Source organism: Clupea harengus, chromosome 9 (genome assembly GCF_900700415.2).
Source record: "Clupea harengus chromosome 9, Ch_v2.0.2, whole genome shotgun sequence".
NCBI lineage: Eukaryota > Metazoa > Chordata > Actinopteri > Clupeiformes > Clupeidae > Clupea > Clupea harengus.
Window position 1 is genome coordinate 7627700 of NC_045160.1, and position 23988 is coordinate 7651687.

Genomic DNA, 23988 nt, shown 5'->3' on the forward strand with positions numbered 1-23988 from the left:
ATGACGTAGCAGAGTGATTTACTGTAGTACAAGAAGATTAATCCCGAGGTTCTCTGGTGAGTCTCAGAAATGGTTTGGTGTGATGTGGTGATGTCAGCAGTGTGGGTCAGCAGTGTGGGTCAGCAGTGTGGGTCAGTTGTAGTGTGAAGCAGTATTGCGCATTAAATGTTTGCAGGGGTTGTGGGATACTGACTATAGGCATTTGAATACTGTGTTGCTGTTGCAGTTGCTGTTGCAGTAGTTCCATGAGACAGATGGCCCCTGCCCTTTGTTGTTCTGCCCTGCCACATTCTTGCCATCTGTGTATGGTCTGTGGCACGCTATGGTGTCAGCCATTACCAGCCAAGGGCCCATGCTCTGTCTGATTACCACTACAGCGTCACCACACTGAATGCTAGAGAGCATCAGTCAACATGATCTTTAACACTGCTGCACCATCTTGTGTGTGTGTGTGTGTGTGTGTGTGTGTGTGTGTGTGTGTGTGTGTGTGTGTGTGTGTGTGTGTGTGTGTGTGTGTGTGTGTGTGTGTGTGTGTGTGTGAGAGGCTCTGAGAGCTGGGTCTGTTCTACCCGGGCGGGGAGTGAGGGCCAGTCTTGTGACTCCAACATCAGACCTCAGTCATCAGTATTGTGTCTGTGAAGCTGATCATCTGAGCAGTGTGTGTAGAGGGAGGGAGGGAGGGAGGGAGGGATGGGGCGGGGGTCTGTACCCAAGGAGCAGTAATAAACAGAGTTTCTATTTAAAAAGGAGCGCTGCATGCTGGAGCTCCAGTGCTGTGTGAACTGAAGAGAGTTTGGTCATGGAAGGCTTCAGCCCCTAAAGCGCCACGCAGAAAGGCACAGAGACTTAAAGAGAGCGCCTGTGGAATGCCAGCACTATCAACAAGGGCCTGACGTCTAGCCTTAGGTTGGCTTAAATGGCCCTTAGGGTTGGTTTAAAAGAAGAAACTACTTGATTGGTATCAGGAAAATGAGCCGTTGACCTCCCACCCAAAAAGCCCAGAGCCACTGTGCAGTTGTTTACGTGGTTTTACTCGCGGGCGTGTTGTGGCGGAGAGAGGAGCGTGTGTGTGTGGCGCCCGGCTGCTGACACATCTCCATCTGCACCTATAGTCAACTCATCCAGACATGCTCTGAACACGCGCTCCCATGGCATCAAGAAGACCTGGGCTCATGCCATTGTTAAGCTGGGAGGAGAGTTTCTGCCAGGTTCTCCTAAACACACAAGAGTAGACTATTCTGATAGAAGAATGTCAGCCTATTTCAGAAGGAATTTGTGTCATTTTCTTTGAAAGAGCGCGCTGGTAATGAGTGTATTGGCCCGTGTTCCTCCTGCCTGCGCCACAGATGTCCGTGTGAGCTTTATTTGGCGCGCGGCGATGAAAGGCTGCTCCTCTGCGGTGTCAGCGTGACTGATGACTCGTGCGGGCGCTATGCTTTGTTCCTCTGTCGAGCACCTTGTTCTTCTCACCTGTGGTTACGCAACCCTCCTCGTCAGGCCTGCGTTGGCGGAGTGCACAATCAAGGTAGTGACCGGCGCAAAGACTGAACGGGAGGGAGGGAGGTTTTATTTTATTTTATTTTATTTTATTTTATTTTATTTTATTTGGGATGGGGTGGGGGTGTTGGGCTATTGGTTGTTGCTTGGGTGCAGGGCATCAGTCTACCATGTGCAGGCGGTGCCATTGCCATGGTAACCAGAGGGCCCATTTTCCCAGCATCGTCACATCTGTGTGGCCGCCTCAGAGGGGAACAGGAGCTATAAGTGGCCTTCTCTCCTGGGCCCTCCACGCCTGACTCTCTCACACACACACACACACACACACACACACACACACACACACACGGGGCTCGGACAGGCCCATTTCCACCACTCCCAGAGCACTCCCTAAAGTGGGCCGACACGCATACACACACACACACACACACACATTACCCATTCAGATCATGGCAAAAAGTTCTGCCCTAGACTCCCAGTTCCCACTAGATCTAGTGAGCGGACTGAAGTGTTTGTTTGTACGGCATGGAGTGTCTGGCAGTGACAACAGTGTAGAATATCACAGATGATAGAAAGGACTGCTCTGTGTGTCTGCGTTTGTGTGTCTGTAGCAAGACGGTCCCAGCTGATTACACGTGTGTGTGTGTGTGTGTGTGTGTGTGTGTGTGTGTGTGTGTGTGTGTGTACCCACTAGAGCCCTGCTGGGATTCTGCTAAGGGTGTTGTGGCTGCCGCTCAAGGGTGTCTCCTCTCCACTTCCTGTTTCTGGCTTTCTCAGTGTGTGTGTGTGTGCCTCTGCTTCCTTCTCTCCCTTTTTTGTCTGCTTCTCTCTCTCAATATAGACCACCAGCATTAAACAACTCCGGTAGGGAGCAAAGAAGCCAACATAGTCCATGATTGTCTCTGTCTGTCTCCCTCACCCTCACGCTCATCTGTGGAGACGGAGGCATGATTTGCTGGCAATGGGATCACAAAATGGTATCATGAGTTTACTTGCTTTAGCAGCTCAATAGGTATCCCCTTCAACTGTACATAAGACAGGCATGTGAACTTCAAAACAAATGATGATGACCCTGTACAGAAAGGGTGGACAGTGAGCGGGGTCAGAACTGACTGCCCCTGGACCCCCTCCGTCATGGGCCCCTGTGCTGTTTGCAGTGGCTGACTCCCCAGCCTGGGAGAAAGGAGCAGGAGCAGGAGGGGGCCCTCCTCCAGCTTTCACAAGCTCAGCCTTTTTTCTGCTTGCTGAGAGCACAGAAATAGGCTATTAGGAGTGTGAGCAACACACCTCATCTATACTCAGCATTAATGAGAACTATTAATGCATAGCCTACCACTTGATATGAAAATATTCGTTTTAATCTTGACCGCTTTAAACTGGGGTTTCATCTTAAATTATTTGCTAGAATGAAGTTATCCTTACAGTAGCATTATATTGATCCATTTAGCCTAGGGAGTAGATCTTACCTCATTAATAGTGATTAACGGGTCAATTTCAGAGCTGCAGAGTGTAGGCTATAACTTAATTATTTAAATTATTTTCACATATTTAGCTAGACTATTCAGTGTGTTGTTCCATCTCAATCGTATAAATATGGACAAAATAGACTACATAGCCTAGCCTACGACAAGAAAACTATCAAATTACTCATTTATTCTGATGGCAGTGCCCTGCCTACAAGCCTCCCTCTCATGGTGTTGAGGTTTCTTTAATCTCTTTATAGACACTAATTATTATAGTTCATTCCTACGGTGAAAAAAAGCGTTGCGCGAGAAATTGGTCATAAACTCCAACCAACGCCTTAAACACAGCCGTAGTACCGGTTAACAGCAGTTTAGGCAGTCAGAGTTTGGCAACCCTGGCATAGTCATGTGACCATACACTTCACTGCCTAAACAGAGACTGATTGGTCATCTCGTTATTCTGGGCGTAGATAATGAGCAGACTGCACACAAACAGAGAATAATTTGTCACGTTCACACACACATTGTTTACTTAATTAAACTGCAGCCTTTTGCGGTTATGTGATCACACAGGCTGACACGGTGATTGTGATTTAGATTAGCCTAATTGGGCAGCACTACTTCTCATGTAGTCAGTGTTTCTCTGTGTGTGTGCCACTGCCTTCTTTCTTTCTCTCTCTCTCTTTCTCTCTCTCTCAGCCAACATATTGCATGATTCTCTTGCTGTCTGTCCCCTCCATGTCCATCCCACGTAGTATCTGTCTAACAGGCACATCTTCTCTCTGTGTGTCTCTCTCTGTGCTGCTCCCTCAGGTGTGGATCTGTATGCAGCCGCTGTCCTGCAGATGAGCCATCGGTGGGGGCTGTCGCGTCGCAGTCGCAGACCCAGATAGTTGCTGGTGGCTGCGCTGCGGCCCCTCCCCCGCCCCCGGTCCCAGCATGAACAAGAGCGCCCGTGCGGGGAGCCTCAAGGACCCCGACATCGCCGAGCTGTTTTTCAAAGAGGACCCCGAGAAGCTCTACTCCGACCTCCGTGAGATTGGCCATGGCAGCTTCGGCGCCGTCTACTTTGTGAGTAGCCAGTAGCCAACCAGCAGTCTCCATAGGCCTTTTCCTGTAGCCAGTAGCCAACCAGCAGTCTCCATAGGCCTCGTCCTGTAGCCAACCAGCAGTCTCCATAGGCCTTGTCCTGTAGCCAACCAGCAGTCTCCATAAGCCTTGTCCTGTAGCCAACCAGCAGTCTCCATAGGCCTCGTCCTGTAGCCAACCAGCAGTCTCCATAGGCCTCGTCCTGTGGCTAAGGGGTTTATGGGTAAAACATGAATGTATTTATTATAGATCAGTGGGGTAAGCTGGATACATTTTCTGTGAAAACAACCATTTATAACCCTGAAAAATAATGGTACCCTTTCATCACGACTTGAGCCGAATAGCGCTGTGTATGATCTTCCAGTGGCGGTGTTGTCTGTCTGATAACGTGCTCATGTGACGTGTGTCCCCAGGCTCGGGATGTGCGGACTTCAGAGGTGGTGGCCATCAAGAAGATGTCCTACAGTGGGAAACAATGCAATGAGGTGAGCCACGGTTGCCCGGAGTGGAGATGATGGTCTGACTCTACCTGACGGTTTAACCATAGATGACATGGGGCCACGGTTGACTGGAGTGGAGATGATGGTCTGACTCTACCTCACTATGTGAACATGGGGCCATGAGGGAACAGCTCCAGTGGGCTCTTGTGTCGTTACGCAGTAATAAGGCCGATAGGGAATCTCCTATGGATCCATACCCTCCACACATATCCTAAATATATTCTAAAGATGTTTACATGACGTTATACTACTAACAACGCACACCGAACAAGAAGAACCCTGAGAAGGAAACAAAGTTGTGTTAGTCATCAGTGAAGACATTAATAACCACCGTAGGCCTAATGATTGTGCCGGCTGAACAGCAGTCTTTGCGTGCCCTTCTCGGCCGCTGCTATATTTGGGTCTGCTGCGGAGTTGCTCAGATGGAGAATTCTGCCTCTTCCGCTCCCGTTACTCATCCGAGGTCAAGCTGCTTTAGTCACCCTCTCTGCGCATCGGAGAGTGAGTTGCGTTGCCGTGGCGAGTGGAGTGGGAGCGTTGTGTTGCCGTGGAGTGGGAGCGCTACGTTCAGGAGCGTGTGCCACGAGCCCCCAGGGGCAGCATTCACGCCAGACGTACAATTAGAGAGGCGCTAGGTGCGACCGGCGGCTCATAAATGCGTCATAAATCTGTTCAAAACAAAAAAAGAAGAAGCAAAACTGTTGTCCTGCTTGTTTTGTTTTTTTTTATTCTCAATAACAGAGAACCTGTTTGAAGTTGACTGCACCCGTGGACATAGCTTTAGTTTCTGTGACGCAGGAATGGTTTTGATCTCTGTCGTCTGATATTTACAGTGTAGCCCAACTAGTTTGGTCTTATGCTTGTGTGTCATGTCAGCTGGTATGTGTGTTGTTGTCTGGGCTAGTCTTTTCTTAACCCCCTCCCTCTCCCTCTCCCTCTCCCTCCTGTGGTTCTTCCTCCTTCTCTCTGGAACGTGCAGAAGTGGCAGGACATCATTAAGGAGGTGAAGTTCCTCCAAAAGCTCCAGCACCCCAACAGTATTGAGTATAAAGGATGCTACCTGCGCGAGCACACAGCCTGGGTAAGAGTCCCCCTCTCGTCCTGCTGAGTGTGCTTGGAGTGCCTCCTCATGCTGCAGTGGACCAGCACTTTCATTTCACTGTTGCATAACCGCTGCAGCTCCCTCCACAACTCTGTTTGCCATCATTAAAGGCACTTTGAAAGCTGCCAGTTCCTTTCATAACCCTATTTCCCCCAACCCTTCTGCCTTCCTGTCTCTCTAGCTGGTGATGGAGTACTGCCTGGGGTCCACCTCCGATGTTTTAGAGGGTAGGCTTGTTCCTCACACACTGTCCAGTCTGGCCAAGGACTACACATAGCCACACTGAGAATGATGAACATTATAAATAAAACTTCATATGACTGCAAATCATATATAAATAATCCTTAAAATGCATCAGTGGTTGTGTATTGATTTGTGTGTTTGTTCTTTTTTTGTCTACCTCCATCCAGTGCACAAGAAACCTTTACAAGAAATGGAAATAGCAGCAATCACTCATGGTGTACTGCAAGGGTTGGCCTACCTCCACTCCCATACTATGATTCACAGGTGTGTGTGTGTGTGTGTGTGTGTGTGTGTGTACAGGTGTCTTTACGCTGCACTGCAGTGCACTAAGTGTGTTCATCACGTGTACATATAGTCTGTAAAATGTAATATTCTTCATAAACATTTGGATATCCAATTGGTCTGTCAAGTAAACATGAGTTTTCTAATGTGAACCCCATCCTTTCTTCTTTCTCTCCTCTCATGTGAACCCCATCCTTTCTTCTCTCTCTCCTCAGAGACATCAAGGCAGGGAACATCCTGTTGACAGAGCCAGGGCAGGTGAAGCTGGCAGACTTTGGCTCTGCCTCCCTCAGCTCTCCTGCAAACTCCTTTGTGGGGACTCCATATTGGTGAGGCTCCTCTCTGAGCTGCGCACGCACACACACACACACACACACACACACACACACACACACACGCGCACGCGCGCGCGCTCTCTCTCAGTCAGTTAGCGATTGTTAGTTAGTCGTGTTAATTGTGGTTAGGGAAACCTAGAGGATGCATTGATTTTTGAGATCATGTACTACATGTACTCTTGTGGCACGGTGGCTCAGGTGCTTGCACTGCCGCCTCACAGCAAGAAGGTCTTGGGTTCGATTCCCGCATGGGGCGCTGTTGGTCCTGGGGGGTAGGTTCTCCCCAGGCCTCCAGTGCCCAGTCTCCCGGGCCTTTCTGTGTGGAGTTTGCATGTTCTCCCCGATTTCACAAAGGGGTTTCCTCCAATAAGAACCCAAACAGAAAAACTGAACTGTCCGTCCCTGACCAAGACGGATCACTTGACTTGGTCCCCGGGCACCTAAAATCTGCCCACTGCTCCTGGGGTCCTGGAGGAAGGATGGGATAAATGCAGAGAATAAATTCACTGCGACCTCGGCCTGTCCTGTGTCGCCACCTATATATGCACGTGTGTTTTGCTGTGTGTCGTTTGTGCGACAAAAAAAAATGACTGAAGTCAGCCTTGTTTGTTTGTTGTTGGAGGCTCATTAGCATGTGCAATGAAATTCTATTGTTAAAAATCTGATGTTGTTTTGCATACAGTCAGAATATGTCATACCAAGGTAGCAAAATCAACAACAAAATCGACAACAAAATTTCCCAGAACAGCAGAGGATAGAGTGAAGTAAATTCATGAAATAGCATGGATGATGATTGAAGTGCTACTAAATCCGTCTCTCTCTCTCTCTCCCACAGGATGGCCCCAGAGGTGATCCTGGCCATGGACGAGGGGCAGTATGAGGGCAAAGTGGACATCTGGTCTCTAGGGATCACCTGTATTGAATTAGGTCAGCCTGTAGACACGACACCACACCACACCACACCACACCACACCACACCACACCACACCACACCACACCACACCACACCACACCACACCACACCACACCACACCACACGCCCTGAGGCTATACACTACCCACCATGTTTCTCATGGTCTACAGTGTGCTTTCTCTTTTGATCAGGCCTGCACTCTCCATCACTTTATCCTCTCCTCCCCACCTCCCTTTCTCTGTCTTTCCGTTCTGTCCATATCTCTGTCCCTCTGACTGTCTGTCTGTCTATACATCTGTCTCAAACCCCCCCCCTGTGTGTCTGTCTGTCAGACAGACAGACAGACAGACAGACAGACAGACAGACAGACAGACAGACAGACAGACAGACAGACAGACAGACAGACAGACAGACAGACAGTGTCCAATCCATCCATATCTATGTCTCTCTCTCTCTCCTCTCTCTCTCTCCTCTCTCTCTCTCTCTCTCTCTCTCCCTCTCTCTCTCTGTGTCTATCTCTCTCTCCCTCTCTCTCTCTCTGTGTCTATCTCTCTCTATCACTTTCTCTCTCCCTCTCCTACTGTCTGGGTCCAGCTAGGCCCAGTGTTTTTTCATAAAGGATTCTCGACTTGCCTGTGCCTCGGTCTTTAACCCTTAATGTGATTTGTGCTCCTCTCTCTGCGTGTAGCTGAGAGGAAACCTCCCCTCTTCAACATGAATGCGATGAGTGCCTTATACCACATAGCCCAGAACGAGAGCCCCACTCTGCAGTCCAGCGACTGGTGAGTGTCTCCAGAATTGATTGGTCCTCAGGCCCACTGCCAGTATTTACTCCCCTCATCCATAATTTAGTTAACCTTCACAATATGAGCTGCGAGGAAGAGGAGAGCAGGAGACACAGACCTCCCATCCCCTGCTCTCTCTCCCTCCCTCCTTCTCCACTTTCTTCCACTTTATCTTTCTTTGACTTTATTTCTATCTTTTTTATGTCCATTGTTATTGACACGCTCTTGCTCTCTCTCTCTCTCTCTCTCTCGCTCTCGCTCTCGCTCTCGCTCTCGCTCTCGCTCTCGCTCTCCAGGACGGATTACTTTAGAAACTTTGTGGACTCCTGCCTCCAGAAGCTCCCTCAGGACAGGCCCACCTCTGAGGAGCTGCTGAAGGTGAGTGGCCACACCATGCCCGACGTCCCCCCACAGCACAGCAGCACGGTGTGGGCTCTCTGTAATGTGTGTGTGTGCGCGCTTCCCTCCCCCAGCATGCGTTTGTCCAGCGCGAGAGGCCAGAGTCGGTGCTGATGGACCTGATCCAGCGCACCAAAGACGCCGTGCGGGAGCTGGACAACCTGCAGTACCGCAAGATGAAGAAGATCCTCTTCCAGGAGGCCCACAACGGCCCCGCCACAGAGGTCGCCGATGAGGAAGAGGTCAGACACACACACACACACACACACACACACACACACACACACACACAGTGCCACTTCTTTACTGAATAAGGAATGGAGCCTGGTCCTGAGTGACTGTCTCTGTCTCTAATGACACTCACTTTAGAATCAAATCAAATTCATGGATGTCCTTTTTTTATAGTAACTTTGGCAGTCTAGTGCATACAGTTTATACAGTTTGAGAAGCTTCATTAACTGAAGCACACTGGCTGTTTTTTTTTTTTGCATACATTTGTTTGTTTCTCTGTGGTTGCCTGTGTGTGGGTGTGTGTCAACATGGCCATCTGCCTGTCTGTGGGTCTGTTCCTGTCATATTGTCTGGAGTGGAGTGTCTATCTGTCTTTGTGTGGGAATGGACACTCAGTTGCCAGTTTATTAGTAACACTTAGGTCAAACTAATGCAGTCTAATACACCAGTCCTGCAATAAATCCTAGCTTCATAAAGGTTATAGTATTCAGTATTTATTTAAACTAATTTAGAGATCTGTCGATTCAACTGTGTTCATTTTGGAGGCTGCCATTAGCGGTGCTGTTGATTTTGTATTACATTGTACTGACAATGCTGTCTCTATTATTTTGACCACCCCAATTTCAATTAGTAAGGCTTAACAACAGCTAAACATATTTGTGTTTTTAATTCAACAGTTTAACAGCACCACAAATTGCAACCTCCAAAATGATCATACAGTTGAATCACCACCTATAAACTGTTTCAGCATAAACTGAACATTATCACAATCATGAAGGAGGATTTATTGCAAGACTGTATTACACTGCCTTCGTTTTCACTAGGTGTACCTAATAAACTGGCCTATAAACTGACTATACTTGTTACTTGTGTATGTCTGTGTGTGTGTCGATGTGTTGTATGTTGTATATAGTGTGTATATGTCTGACACATATGACCCCCCCCCATTGGCAGGAGGGCGATCACACCGTGGGCCGGACTGGCACGGTGAACAGCGTGGGCAGCAACCAGTCCATCCCCAGCATGTCAATCAGCGCCAGCTCCCAGAGCAGCTCCGTCAACAGCCTGCCCGACGCCACGGACGCCGACAACAAGAGCGAGCTAGACCTGCTGGAGGGTGACCGCACCGTCATGTCCAACAACTCCGTCATCCACCTCAAACCGGTACGCCTCTCCGCCCTGCAGTCCTGTCATGGCCACTGCGGGTGGGCCTTTTGTGTGAAGCATGTCCTGCTTTTTGTTGCCTGTGTTCTGTTTTTGTTTTGTTTCCTCTTTTTATGTTAAGTTGACTCACAAGGCCAACTCTCTCTCTCTCTGTGTGTGTGTGTGTGTGTGTGTGTGTGTGTGTGTGTGTGTGTGTGTGTGTGTGTGTGTGTGTGTGTGTGTGTGTGTGTGTGTGTGTGTGTGTGTGTGTGTGTGTGTGTGTGTGTGTGTGTGTGTGTGTGTGTGTGTGTGTGTCCAGGCGTCGGAGAGCTACCAGGAGGAGGAGTCGTTGGAGCCCCAGAGCAGGCCCTCTGAGCCGGCCCAGTCTCCGCCCGCTCACACGCCTCGCAAGCACCTCCGCAACCGCGAGCACTTTGCCACCATCCGTACAGCCTCCCTGGTGAGCGCTCACACACACCTTTCAGTCTCGCTCGCTCGCTCTCCCTCCCTCCCTCGTCCTAGTTCTCTCCCCTCCCTCCCCCTCCTTCTGTTCCTCTCCTCCTCTCACCATGGCCATCCCCTCATCTCTCTCTCCTTTCTGTAGTTCCATTCTCGTGTCCACTGTGTTTATAGGATGGTAGCTGTGGCAAACGGTGTATAGAAAGTCTCTTTAAGAGGTCCTGTTTTTTTTTTTTCTATACTTTTGAACACAAACGTCAGCTGTAAACGTCACATTGCCCAGGGCTGACGGATAAACTGTTGACTGTATTCAGTAATTATAGAGGAGACACATCGCCTTTGGCAAGATGCTTTGCGTCTGCTTGCATAATCCCGTCTTGTGGCTGCACTTCTTGACATATGAGTCAGCTGCCTTGATTTAAGAAAACATTCTGTCTGATCGAACATTAAAGCGAAACCTCGTATGAGCAAGTCCTATTTAACGTTGATCAAAACAGTCCAGTATAACCTGCAGCTCAGCTTCCAGCGCTACAACTCTGTGTTGGCTTTGGTACACAGTGGGTACACAACAGGCTTGCACCTAAATGACACGGACAAGCAATTTTAAAGAACTTGGAGCACACAGAAACATTCTTGTATTAGTTTAGTTTGTTTATTTAAAAGGTGTGGGTCATGAGTTGGAGAACCTGCATTTGTATACATTTCATTAGTGGAAGTAAATATTAAGTTTCTATATGTTATTTCAACCAGTATGGCATGAATGGTCCATAATATTAATGAAGCATAAATGTGGGGTGTTTTATTTTTATATGGCAGCATCAATATGGTGAACCAGCGAAACAGCTAAGTGACTCAGTGTGCCTGACAGCACTCATCACTGTTCTGATGCATGACCTCTCATGACCTCTCATCTGTCTGTCACAGCAGTGTCATACCACGACCTCTTTATGGAAGTCATGATCCAAAGTCACTGACTGTTTGAAACAATAGTAATAACTATATCCCTTAGCAGGTACCAATGATATGTTCTGTACATTTTTCATCTGTAAATCTTGGGCCAAGACATCGGGGGGGGGGGGGGGGGCATTTTTTAATTTGTTTTGATGGGGGGCGGGACGACAAGTTAATTTCAGATGGTGTTTCCTACTTAGCCTTGTCTGGTATGTAGTTTTCTGTACGCAGCAGACATTTGATTTATAACACGTGGAATCATACAGTCTTGTGTTACTAAAATGAACCATGAGAAAATTCAAAATATGCAAATGGTCTTGTTTGACATCCAGTGTGTCCCCGGACTTAGATGTCATATATTATGTTATGTTATGTCTAGCAGTGTTTTGTCATTATTTAACGTGTGTGTGTGTGTGTGTGCCAGGTGACGCGTCAGATCCAGGAGCACGAGCAGGACTCTGAGCTGCGTGAGCAGATGTGGGGGTACAAGCGCATGCGGCGGCAGCACCAGAAGCAGCTGATGGCGCTGGAGAACAAGGTGAAGGCGGAGATGGACGAGCACCGCCTGCGCCTGGACAAGGAGCTGGAGAGCCAGAGGAGCAGCTTCGCCTCTGAGATGGAGAAGCTCATCAAGAAGCACCAGGCCACCATGGAGAAAGATGTATGAGTCACCCTGAGCAGTAATCCTAACACTGACGTTCACTAACCTCTCACTCTTAACTTGTCTTTGTGTTGATGTCTTGGTTGGGAGTCTCAAATAACGCCTGTTTTTACATGGGCATGAAGTGCTAACCGTTTCTTCTTGTCCGCAGGCCAAGACCTTTACCAACGACGAGAAGAAGTTTGGGCAGCACATCCAGAGCCAGCAGAAGAAGGAGCTCAGCAGCTTCCTGGAGTCGCAGAAACGGGAGTACAAACTCCGCAAGGAGCAGCTCAAAGAGGTACAGGGCCCCGCCAGGAGAAATCACCACTGCACAGTAGCAGGAGCAGACCTTCACAAGAGACTTCGCTACAAAGTTTAAAGTTGTTAAAGTCTTTCTTTCTTTCTTTCTTTCTTTCTTCTTTTGTCTGTTCTTCTTTGGCTCTCTCTCTCTCTCTCTCTCTCTCTCTCTCTCTCTCTCTCTCTCTCTCTCTCTCTCTCTCTCTTTCTCTCTTTCCCCCCCCCCATAGGAGTTGAATGAGAACCAGTCGACGCCCAAGAAGGAGAAGCAGGAGTGGCTGTCCAAGCAGAAGGAGAACATCCAGCACTTCCAGGCGGAGGAGGAGGCCAACCTGCTGCGGCGGCAGAGGCAGTACCTGGACCTGGAGTGCCGCCGCTTCAAGAGGCGCATCCTCATCGCCCGGCACAACGTGGAGCAGGACCTGGCCCGAGAGGTGAGCGGGGCGCCTCCGCCCTCTTTAGTGGGCTTACTTTCAACATGTAGCTCCCTATCTGCAGTTTTGTGTCATTCATTTGACTTCCCTTACATTTCTCTACCCTTCTGTTTTCTCATCCCCGTGTCTGTGTGTCTGTGTGTCTGTGTGTCTGTGACCTGCAGGAGCTGAACAAGCGTCAGACGCAGAAGGACCTGGAGCACGCCATGCTGCTGCGGCACCACGAGTCCATGCAGGAGCTGGAGTTCCGGCAGCTGAACATCATCCAGCGCATGCGGGCCGACCTGATCCGCACGCAGCACATGACGGAGCTCACCAACCAGCAGGAGTACAACAAGCGCCGCGAGAGGGAGCTGCGCCGCAAGCACGTCATGGAGGTCCGGCAGCAGCCCAAGAGCCTCAAGGTGGGACCACTGCCCTTCTACCCCTTCTCTCTCTCCTCTCTTCTCCTTCCTCTGTTCTCTACTCTTTCTCCTCTCTCCACGGTCCTCCTCTCAACCCTGAGCCTCTTGTATGGCCCTGGAGCCCGTCTACAAAACAAATCAATCGCTTGCCGAGAGGAATTCCTCTAGATTGATTGCATTACTACTTACTAGCTATGTGTTAGTTAGCTTATTAGCTCTCACGCTAGTCCATTAGCAGTGCAACATGTGTTGGTTGTCTCTGGCAATAGTTTGATATGCAGTCTGGCAACTCAAATACTGAATCCTTCAGCTTTAGTGATTGATCAATCTATGTATGTAGTCTCTTTCCTAAAGATCCCACATTGGGGACTATTAGTCTCTTTGGGTAATGTAGTCTTTTAAAGACAAACGGCAGCTTCCTTCCTCTCATCTGTCCTGTGGCTGTGTGTGGTTCCTCTCCCAGTCCAAAGAGCTCCAGATCAAGAAGCAGTTCCAGGACACGTGTAAGATCCAGACCCGGCAGTACAAGGCCCTGCGGAACCACCTGCTGGAGAACACGCCTAAGAGCGAGCACAAGGCCGTGCTCAAGCGCATCAAGGAGGAGCAGACGCGCAAGCTGGCCATCTTGGCCGAGCAGTACGACCACTCCATCAACGACATGCTCTCCACGCAGGCTGTGAGTGTGGCACGGACACGCACACTGAGACACACAATATCTATCTCTCTCTCTCACACGCAGACACACTATTGATTTTGTCTTGACAATCATAGTGCATATGGATTCAGCCTTTCTGCAATCATGTTTTGTGTGCTTTGTTACCCAGAACATTTAATGAAACCGTATGTTTGTAGATAGAATTAAGCTAGCTCCATTCTGCTCAATGTCACTTTAGCTCTCTCCTGTTGTATTAAAATCCTGTGTGTGTCGCTCTCCCTCTGCAGTTGCGTCTGGATGAAGCACAGGAGGCAGAGTGTCAGGTGCTGCGTATGCAGCTGCAGCAGGAGTTGGAGCTGCTGAACGCGTACCAGAGTAAGATCAAGATGCAGACGGACGCACAGCAGGAGCGCGAGAGGAAGGAGCTGGAGCAGAGAGTCTCACTGCGCAGGGCACTGCTCGAGCAAAAGGTCTGTCTCACTCTCTCTGTCTCTCTGTCTCTATCTCTGTCTCTCTGTCTCTCTGACTGTCTCTGTATTTGTCTCTCTCTCTGTCTCCCCCTTTCTTGACCAAGCTGTTGAGCTCAACCAGTCTCCATATTGCATTCCTCCTCTCCATGTTTGTCAGCTGCACCCCACTCACTGTCTGTATGAGTTTGAAATCCGTCTCTGGCTACTGCTCTTTGATGAGTGAGTGTGTGTGTGTGTTTTCAGATCGAGGAGGAGATGCTGGCTCTTCAGAACGAGCGACTGGAACGCATCCGCTCTCTGCTGGAGCGTCAGGCGCGAGAGATAGAGGCCTTCGACTCTGAGAGCATGCGCCTGGGCTTCAGCAACATGGTGCTGGCCAACATCTCCCCCGAGGCCCTCAGCCACAGCTTCCCCGGGGCCCCGGCCAGCTGGGCCACCCAGCAGCAGGCCCCGCACCAACCCAAAAGCTCCCAGGGGCCCCACTGGGGCGGTGGAGGAGGGGGGGGTGGAGTAGGAGGAGGGAGTGGGAGCAGCATCTCCAGCCATCATAGCAGCGGCAGCGGCCACCACTACTACCACTCCAGTCCGGGAGGGCCCCCCATCCAGGCCGGCTGGGGCCAGGGAGGCCAACCGTGGGTCCAGCCGTCAGGGGCCACGCCAAAAAGCAGCGGGGCCGGGGTGGGGGCGCGTAACAGCCCCCAGGCCCTGAACAGGACCTCGTCAGGGGGCCACAGTGAGCAGGCCATGAACAGGAGCACCAGCATCACCTCTCAGATATCCAACGGCTCCCACCTGTCCTTCATGTAGACCCCCCAGTACAGCAGAGCACAGCACAGCACAGCAGAGCCAGTCAGGGCCAGTGTGAGCCTCTGATACTGCCCATGCAGCAGAGGGAGCCAGAGGGACACCACACAGCACTCCTTCTCCTGGTCACCTCCTCTCCTCTCTACACTCCTTCCTTGCCCTGTGTGTGTGTGTGTGTGTGTGTGTGTGTTTGTGTGTCAAGTTGTGCAGGTTTGTGGGCTTTACATTGCAGTGCACTAGGTCAGCACAGGTCAACCCAGTGCATGAGGGTGTTTGTCTCTCTTTCTCTCCATACGCACACATACATATATATATATTGCACTAGTTATGTTGCAGTCACATGACTTGTTGACTTTTACTTTTCGTCGTTTAATTTGAAACTTTTAGCAAACTTTGTCATTGTGAGTTTTTGTCTTCCAAAAACTGCTTTTCTTGTGAAATGATCTGAAACCGTTCTTCAAACCCAGAGAGTAAGGACGCGGTTTACGGCCCGCACGGCCCGATCTGGCATCTCAGATCAGGCTTAGTATCTGTGAGGCGCGGGGACTTGTCTGTGATGTGGAACGGAGAAACACTAGCCCACCTTCCCCAGCCCAATAGACCCCCTCCAGCCCAATAGACCCCCCCCCCAGCCCAATAGACCCCCTCCAGTCACTCTTCTTCCAGGCTGGAGGAATGGAGGGCCTCCTCAAGTCTGTCCCATTCACTCTGCTGATCATGAAGTGGACTGTAGTGATGAAAACACAAGCTTGGATTTGCATAATTTTTTTTCTCTCAGTGGTGTGTTAACATTGCTTTGTAGTTTAGAATTTGCCAAGCCTCTTTCCTTAAAATAGCTTTCTAAATTTTTGTGCTTTTTAATTCTTAACAATTTTAAAAGGTGACTCGAAGATTATGAGTTAGCTTCTCCTGGTTTTTGCTGAGCTCTTTCAAATGAGATTCAGGTAAAAAACACATTTCATTACCCCTCCCCCCAGTGTAGGTGAAGGCTTGAGCGCACCTTTGAACTACCCATCCCAGAGTGCACTGCTCAGTGGTCATGTGATCAGGGTGTCACTCAGTGGCAGAGGAGGTTTGGAGGAGGCGCACAGACCCAGACTGTTTGGGAGGATGGGGGAGAGCCCCAACAAGACTGCCATCCCCTGCCAGTGATCTCCTCACAGCAGTTATGCTTCAGATGCACCCCCCACACACACACACACACACATACACACACACACACACACACACACACACACACACACACACACACACACACTGTGTAAGAGAGGGTCAGCCAAACGCACCCCACAGCATGCCAAAACACAGTCAGTTCCTATTATTATGCACACAGTGTTGTGCAAATACATATCTTCCATTTAAGAGGCCAGGGGCTTGTCTAGACCTAAAGAGCGGACATTGTGTTGCATGTGAGGTTCAGTGCAGCAAAAGGCAGCCTGCCCTGCCACCTAGTGGTGTATATCAGATCTAGATGTTCCTTGGTTGGTTTTGGACTGGTTGTTTGTTTGTTTTTGTTTTTGAACAACAACATCCCCAGCTCCTGTGTTATACTCCTGTTTAGCCGCCATAGGGTTTCACTTCCCAAGGATCATTAAGGATCCCGAGCCAAAATCCATTGTGTCTAGTGCCTTGAAATGATTCTTTAGTACTGAAGAAACAATGCAGTACAGAGCAGAATAATGAATGTTTTAAATCTTTTATTCCTTCAGATGTAGACCCAATAAAAATTATATTGCATTATATTTTCTCATTTTTTTTTTTTTTTTCAAATGGATATATTGATATATGCTATAATGTAATAGATTCAGACAGAAGAGAGATATCCCAGCCAACAAGCATAGAGTTCACACCAAACTCTCACAGTGACAGGGCGATGGCCATTTTCCATGGTGCCTTGTATGGCAGCTGCCAAGCAGAAGCACTTTATTCCAGCTGTCATATGAGTTTCTAAAGACGTGATAGTTTATATGACCTGGACACCCAGGTCTACCTGCACATAGGATACAATGTTTCACTGTGGGATGGAACAGAATGTATGCCATTGAGGAGATGCTTGTATTTTGAACTTGGTAATGTGTTACTTGAAAGTTTAGGCAGTCAGGAGAGAGTTTCTGGTTTTACAGTCAAGCTTTGGGGAGGTGAGACTGAAGAGTGGAAACACAGCTGAAGGGGTTTCAGCGGTGAAAAAGTGAGTTCTGGTGTGATTTCAGATTCAGTTTTGCTACAGCTGAATGTTGTGTTTGCAGCCAAGTGATCTATTGATCTACTCCGTTGTGTTTGAGTGCAATGGGACTGGGGTCAAGGGGTCGTTAGGAGCTCTGGTGTTGGTGAGACTGGACTAGGTGGCACAGGAGGGACTTGTAGCTGCGCTGAACTGAGTTGATGATGTGGTTTTCAAGAAAGGAATGCTTCTAGCTTAAGTCACTTCTTCTTTGGGGGACCCTGATGGCTTCTTCATCAGTACAGAGTGGGCTGGTGTTTCTCAGACTCCTTAGCACAAGGCTGTCTTCATCCCTATATATATATATATATATATATATACAGTATATATCATTCAAAACATTATGCATACACACAAAGCACATGAATTGGGGGTGATTCTACAAAAATGAATTACATTATTTCGATAAAGAGAAAATGTTGAATTGCATCACCAACACAAACCCATCCCAACAATACTTTCTATGCATTTTTAAAAGTGTTTGACCAAGCACTTAGGCAGAATGGCTCTCTTTGTCTTGTGTGCGCGAGAGTGTGTATGTGCTCTATGTTTCTCGCTCGCTCGCTCTCCCTCCCTCCCTTGTTCTTTTCATCTCCCTCCTCTCTCTGTCTGTCCATCCTGTGTGTCCTCTCTCTCCCCTCCCTGTGGGCTGAGCTCAGGGGTCTTTTGGCTTTTCTGGGTAGATGAGTGCTGCTGTCCCCCCCCCCCCCCCCCTCCACACTAAAGCAGCGCACCTGAAGGCCACGGAGAGCAAGCCACCTCTTCATGGGACACTTCAGCTCTAGGGACACTTTAAATGCATTGACTAACTTTAAAAGAAGTTTGAAAAGCAAAACACTTTAAGGAACAAAGTATGCTGAGCAACTCTGGTGTGTGTGAAAGGAGAGGAGGATGTATTTGTGTGAAATTGTAAATTCGATTCAGAAAAACATAAACAATGAACCAACAGCTTTTCTTTTAGTCTCTTGCTAAAGAAAGGAGAAGCCTAAGGAAGGAGCCTCAGTGAGCCGCGTGCCCGTTTGTCTCTGTGCCGCTGGGGTTGGATGTGCTCCTGTGTGCTCTGAGCGACGGTGGCAGGAGGTCCCCGCAGGTCTAGCTGAAGATCAGGGACTAATGTTTACACACACACACACACAGACACTCTTCTGGTTCCTGGCAAGCCGTCGCCCCATTAGAATGAATTGGCACTTCAAAACTTCACCATCTGTAACCCTCCTACCACCAAGAAATGATTTTCATTTTTGTTTTGTTTTAAGCATTGCAAAGAATGTAACGCCTCCACTGTGCATCAGAAAGACCAGACTTTGTTTCTTGGCCACTGAAATAAAGGCAGACCTCAGGTGTCAGGGTTTAGGTTCAAGCGTCTGATCCAGGAACAGTTTGTGTCAAACCGGACACCCTGCCTCCATCCCCTCAGCTGTGTATTCCTCCCCCTGCCCTCTGCCTCAAACCAGCAGCATCCCTCAGGCGTTCACATCACCCTTGACTGGTTTGACCTGTACCTATCAGCCCCTCTGGCTAAGTGGCCCTCATGTGTTAATACTTGGGCTCTTTGTTTGTTTATATTCTTGTGAATGTCTGTGAGTGAGGCTGTAGAGGTGTTTCATTTCCCCTGTCCCTGTTAATGGTATGTACCCAATGTCACCTCTCCAGTTCTGTGGGCCATTCTTTTAGTATTATGATACTCATCTTTTTTTTTTGTCCTACTGACTGAACTTATAGAAAGCTGAATGAAGGGGGAGAGAAACATTTAAGTTTTTTATTTTTAAGATTTGAAAAGGCGTATTAGAGGTCCAGCCTCTGGTCGAACACTGTGCCATCTACAGTACGAGCTGCCAAGCCCAAACACTACTGCATCGCTCCTCCCTGGAGTATCCTTCCCCCTCGGGACAGGAACGAAAACTAGTTCCGGCAGTAACCAGGAGGAGGAACGCATTATAGCATCCCAAGACTCAAGCAAAGCAGTGGGGAAAGGGGGAGTAGTTTTAAAGAGGAAACAGAAATCCATTTTTGTGTATAGAGTATGTCAGTATTCAGCCCTTCCTGACTCCACATCACCACTACAACCCATGAGTAACCTGTATTAAACTGTATAGATTGTGAAACATGTTATTGAATGTCTAAAAAAAAAAAAAAGATTATACAGATTATACATAAAATTTAAAGCAAAGCAAAAGCATTGAAATTGTATTAAAATATAAAACATGGATCTGAAAAAAAGTCTAGGATCAAATGTACTATTTTGTTTGTACTGTAATTACTATTTGACGGAAGAATACTGGAGAGATGAGCTGTAATAAAGTAATTTTAGTACAGCCTTTTGTCCTGAGATTTTGGTCTGCTTTCACAGTAATATTGAAATAACTCGTAAATAATCATGATTCCAGGCCCCTGCAGGATTCCATTGCAAGTTGCTTTGGGGAAAAGTGTCTGATAAATACCGGACATTTACCTTTCGTGTGTGTGTGTGTGTGTGTGTGTGTGCAAGGGCGTCAGCAGCGTTTTTGAGAGTGGGGGGGGGGGGCATATTTTGGCGGGGGGTCTGGGGGTTCTCGCCCCCATTACATTTTGAAAGATGTAGACGCAATTTCCCACATTCTGGTGCATTTACCATGTTTTTAGATAGAAAATAATCTCTCTCTTTCATTGTTTTCCCATGAAGTCGACATGGTCTGCAATTACTGACTACTATTATGTTCTGGTGGACTGGGTAAACCCAGCCCGATCTGCAAACTTAAATAAGATTGAGCTTGGTCTGGTGATAGCCAGGATAATGTTTTGGTGTAATACACAGAGGACTGACACTGACAACTTTGGCACTTTATTCTCCATTTAATGAGAGCAAAAGATTTAAAAGGAGGATTTAAAAAGTCGTTAGAAAAACTAGCATGTTAGCTAACGTTAACTCCAGATTAGCTCACGGTTGTTATGGCAATAAAAGCTACTTTAAAAAAAACATTCTGGTCATCTCTTTCTGCCCGAAACAGACGCCTAGGTCTGAACACGGCCAAAAGCACAACATATTTCAGACCCAGATTAAGAAATCAACAAATGCTGTCTGTTGGTAACGGAGGTAATGGAATGTTCACCGTAATGCGGCACGGTGTTAAAGGGACAGATCCACATTTATGTCATAGCCATAATATACATCATGTATGTCATATATTCATTCTTGTTGTATAAGTACTCATATTTGTATGCCTTTGTTATTTCTATAATTTCTATAGAAACCATGGTTCAACACGGTTATTTCATGTTCATCCTGGCATTCATGGCTTGAGAGTGTGTGTGCTATTAAAATCCATCATCCTTGGGACTTTCATTGACATCCTTTCTGTTCTTACCGGACAACCTGCGGCGATTGCCGCCTATTAGAACACTCCTATTATAGATATCTGTTTGGGATTCAGTCACATATCCCCCTCATTTTCAAGCGGTGTGTGCTAGTGAGGGTTGACCCTTGGCCCCTTTCACTGACTCTAAGCTAGCGGTGTGCTAATGTTGTCTGCTGTGAGGGCTCTGGTTGATGGTTACTGAGAGCAACACTGCAGAATTGGCATTAACATTAATGTGTGTGTGTGTGTGTGTGCAGGGCCGGCGATTGCTATAGGCGAACTAGGCGACTGCCTAGGGCGACAAATGGGTTGGGGGCGCCCTCTAGTGTCGCCCTTGGACCTACTTCCCATTAATCATAGTTAGAATAACAAGCAAATAAAAACATGTTTATTAATCATGATCATCCGAGGGCGCCCCTTCAGCCATACGTTTACTTCAACCTGATTTTTAGATTGAATTGATGGTTATTGTCGATGGGTGGGGTTGCGTTAAGTTACGTTACGTTAGTTATGTGAGGGCTCCTGCACACTACCAGGGTGGGGTGAGCCGTGAGCGTGTCAGCTACGTGACATTCGCAAAAATGAAGCGGTCAAAACCATCTGGAGCACAGGGACGAAAACGAAGAAAGGAAGAAGAGGAAAAGAAAGCCAAGTATAGAGGTAAGTGTTCTCATCTCAGCCATTAAGGTGTCAAACGAAATACATGTAGTATTGTGCATCACCTAATATTGGACGTTTCATTGCTGTCACTTAGGCTAGCTATAGCTAGCTAGCGACTGTTATTTGCTAATTTGCTACGTAGGCTATTACTAGCAAACGTATCTTCACTGATAACCTACATGGATGTAAATGTCAAAAGACCAGTATCTGGATAACGTATGCTGGTTATGAAAAGTACAGTTGCTGTCTACATTCATTATAAGTTGCATAAGTTCTGTTTAGTGAATTCACAACTAGCAGGTGCATACACACACAGTAACCATTTTGGGGATAGTGGTGGTGTTCACCCTTCTGTACAGTTCCTCCCCAGGAATATACTAATAACATTTTTGTTTATTTTTGTTTTAAATTGGCCAGATGCACTCAGGCAATTTTTGCAGAGGCCGCTCAGTGTTTCCCCTAGGTTTACAGCTTTGGGGGGGGCTGCGGCACGGTGCGCGGCGCGGCGTGGCCACCGACACAAACGCTTAAAGGAATCATGGTGTTCATGTGTTTCTTTTAATGACAGCAGTCAACATAACAACTAAACATCGGAACATGTCTTTGTATGACAATTATCCACAAAGTGTGCAGCTTTTGTCGCTGCAGTGGTGTATCTTTCTGGGCTTCTGGAAGAACATTTTTGGAGATATTTGTGGCCTAAAATTCCTGATTTCGCAGGAGCTTTTCCAAAAAGTTGCGATGAAAGTTTTTATTTTTAGGTTTTTGTTGCAATGAAATTGGCGAAACAAGTGAAAGTTGCGATAAAAAGTTGTGAATTGTCCTCTTTGTAATTATAATTGAGTTATTTGTTGAAAAATAATTGATTAATAAACAAACATTAATTCATCAAGAACAAAACGATTGAGAAATGGTCCTCTTAATAACCTCACCAATATGCCAAACAAAAGATTACCAGGACTACAAAAATGTAGCAAAATAGGCTTTACTTATCAACAACGAAGTGCACATGTTGGCATTACAAAAGGACCAGTACGACTGAATAAAATGTTATGAATGTCTCAGCCTTCATATGACGAAAAAAAAGAAACAGCCTGTGTCACTATGATCTGTCTCGTCATCCGACGTCCTGCCTGTGTTTCTGCCGTTCTCATTGCTTATCAATCTGTTTTGCTATCCTTGTTTATTTATTTTATCCGTATAGGTGTTGATGTTCAATTTCATATATTCATTTCAAGTCGTCCAATTTCAAGTCATCCATTCTTCAACACTAGCTGCTACCTTGTCTTCAAACAGAAAGTAACGTTAAATCTCCCTGGCAACAGCTCTTGAGGGTTTGGCAAATAATTGGATTTATTGCTTCCTTCATTATTCACAGCAAAATAAATAATTTTCGTTACATTTCATCTAATTATTACCAGACTCTATGTAAAAAGGGCCACGCACAACTCGCGGAAAATGATAAAAAAAATGGAAGCCAGATCTATTTCTGAATTTTCGGTGCGGACATTCTGTACGTACGTTCTGTTTCCACGTCTGTTGTAGCCATTCTCATTGGGCCTCATTGTCGACCCTACCTAGGAAAAGATCTCTGCCGGATTCATGAACGCCTGGATATTAGTTTTTTAAAGCTTAAAAGTGTCCGTAGCTGTGCACTGATTCTTAAGTCCAATTCTGGCCGCTGGTGGGAGCGTGCTCACCTGTGTGTGCGCGCACGTGTCTGTGTGTCTGTGTTTGTGCGCATCGCGGCGGAACTCTGCCGTGCGCGATACAGAGAGCAGAGAATTGTAAACGCGCGACCATGTAGAGACAGAAATTACATGCCATTGTCTAAATAGGATAAATAACATAAGGCTATTTATTTTGTTTAATAAAAGAACAAGCTATAGACCTGTTCTATAGGAAAGGTAACCTTAAATTACTTCCGTTGTGATCTGGCGCTTTATAGAAAATAAAATTGAACAAAATTAACTTGACCTTCCAGGGGGGGCGGGGGGTGCCGTTGGGGGGGCGGGGCGCCCCCCTAATATAACGGTAGGGGAAACACTGGCCGCTGTAGAAAGGACGCCTGATTCGCCTCCCTCTGAACTTTGTAAGTAGCCTACACAACTAGTACTACTGTTGCTGTTTTTGTTATTGTTATTATTATTAGCAATTATTACTTTCATAATCACATCACATTAATACTACTAATCGTAATCAGTAGCCTAGTATTATTTAGCCTTGTGGCAGTAATTGTAATATATCTACTACAAGTTACATGGTCAGATAAAATGTATTTGTACAATGCAACTATGTGGTAGGATGATAGAAATGACCAAATGCAACTGTGTAACGAACAGCATGGATGAACTCTGTGTTTAAATACAGCTGCAGGAGAAGGGACATCCAGTAGTACTCAAGGGGCCAGTAACACACAGGCCAGGAACACACAGCCTGCATCAGGTGAGTCTATTTAATAGTATTTATTCAAGCCACATCCATACTTTAAAGTATAATAGAAACATGTTAGCATGTATTAAATACAATAGCTTGTTTTCTTAAAGAAGTTCAACCACATTCATGATCATTTCAATTATTATATTAAACACCGCTTGTCTGGCTATACAATATGCTTGAATACAGGTGAAGGTGAAGGGACCTCCAGGACCACATCAAGCACTCAGGGCACCA

The 23988-nt window shown here is 47.2% G+C and overlaps 1 protein-coding gene across 2 annotated transcripts in view; it reads left to right on the top strand.

Moving 5' to 3' along the window:
* taok1a (TAO kinase 1a) overlaps window positions 1-23988 on the top strand; it is a 46704-nt gene that overhangs the window by 5247 nt on the left and 17469 nt on the right. Inside the window, exons 2-20 of one of the 2 annotated variants that reach the window (XM_031573219.2) lie at window positions 3774-4031; window positions 4463-4534; window positions 5529-5630; window positions 5833-5878; window positions 6062-6158; window positions 6392-6505; window positions 7347-7438; window positions 8113-8206; window positions 8506-8587; window positions 8683-8850; window positions 9794-10003; window positions 10302-10442; window positions 11817-12053; window positions 12205-12333; window positions 12563-12766; window positions 12931-13170; window positions 13634-13846; window positions 14113-14295; window positions 14539-14997. In XM_031573219.2, coding sequence (XP_031429079.1) covers window positions 3900-4031; window positions 4463-4534; window positions 5529-5630; window positions 5833-5878; window positions 6062-6158; window positions 6392-6505; window positions 7347-7438; window positions 8113-8206; window positions 8506-8587; window positions 8683-8850; window positions 9794-10003; window positions 10302-10442; window positions 11817-12053; window positions 12205-12333; window positions 12563-12766; window positions 12931-13170; window positions 13634-13846; window positions 14113-14295; window positions 14539-14997 — 3015 coding nt within the window. In that variant the 5' untranslated portion in view covers window positions 3774-3899. Of the gene's footprint in view, window positions 1-3773; window positions 4032-4462; window positions 4535-5528; window positions 5631-5832; window positions 5879-6061; window positions 6159-6391; window positions 6506-7346; window positions 7439-8112; window positions 8207-8505; window positions 8588-8682; window positions 8851-9793; window positions 10004-10301; window positions 10443-11816; window positions 12054-12204; window positions 12334-12562; window positions 12767-12930; window positions 13171-13633; window positions 13847-14112; window positions 14296-14538; window positions 16907-23988 lie in introns of those variants that run through there. The other variant, XM_031573218.2, reaches the window with a different exon arrangement.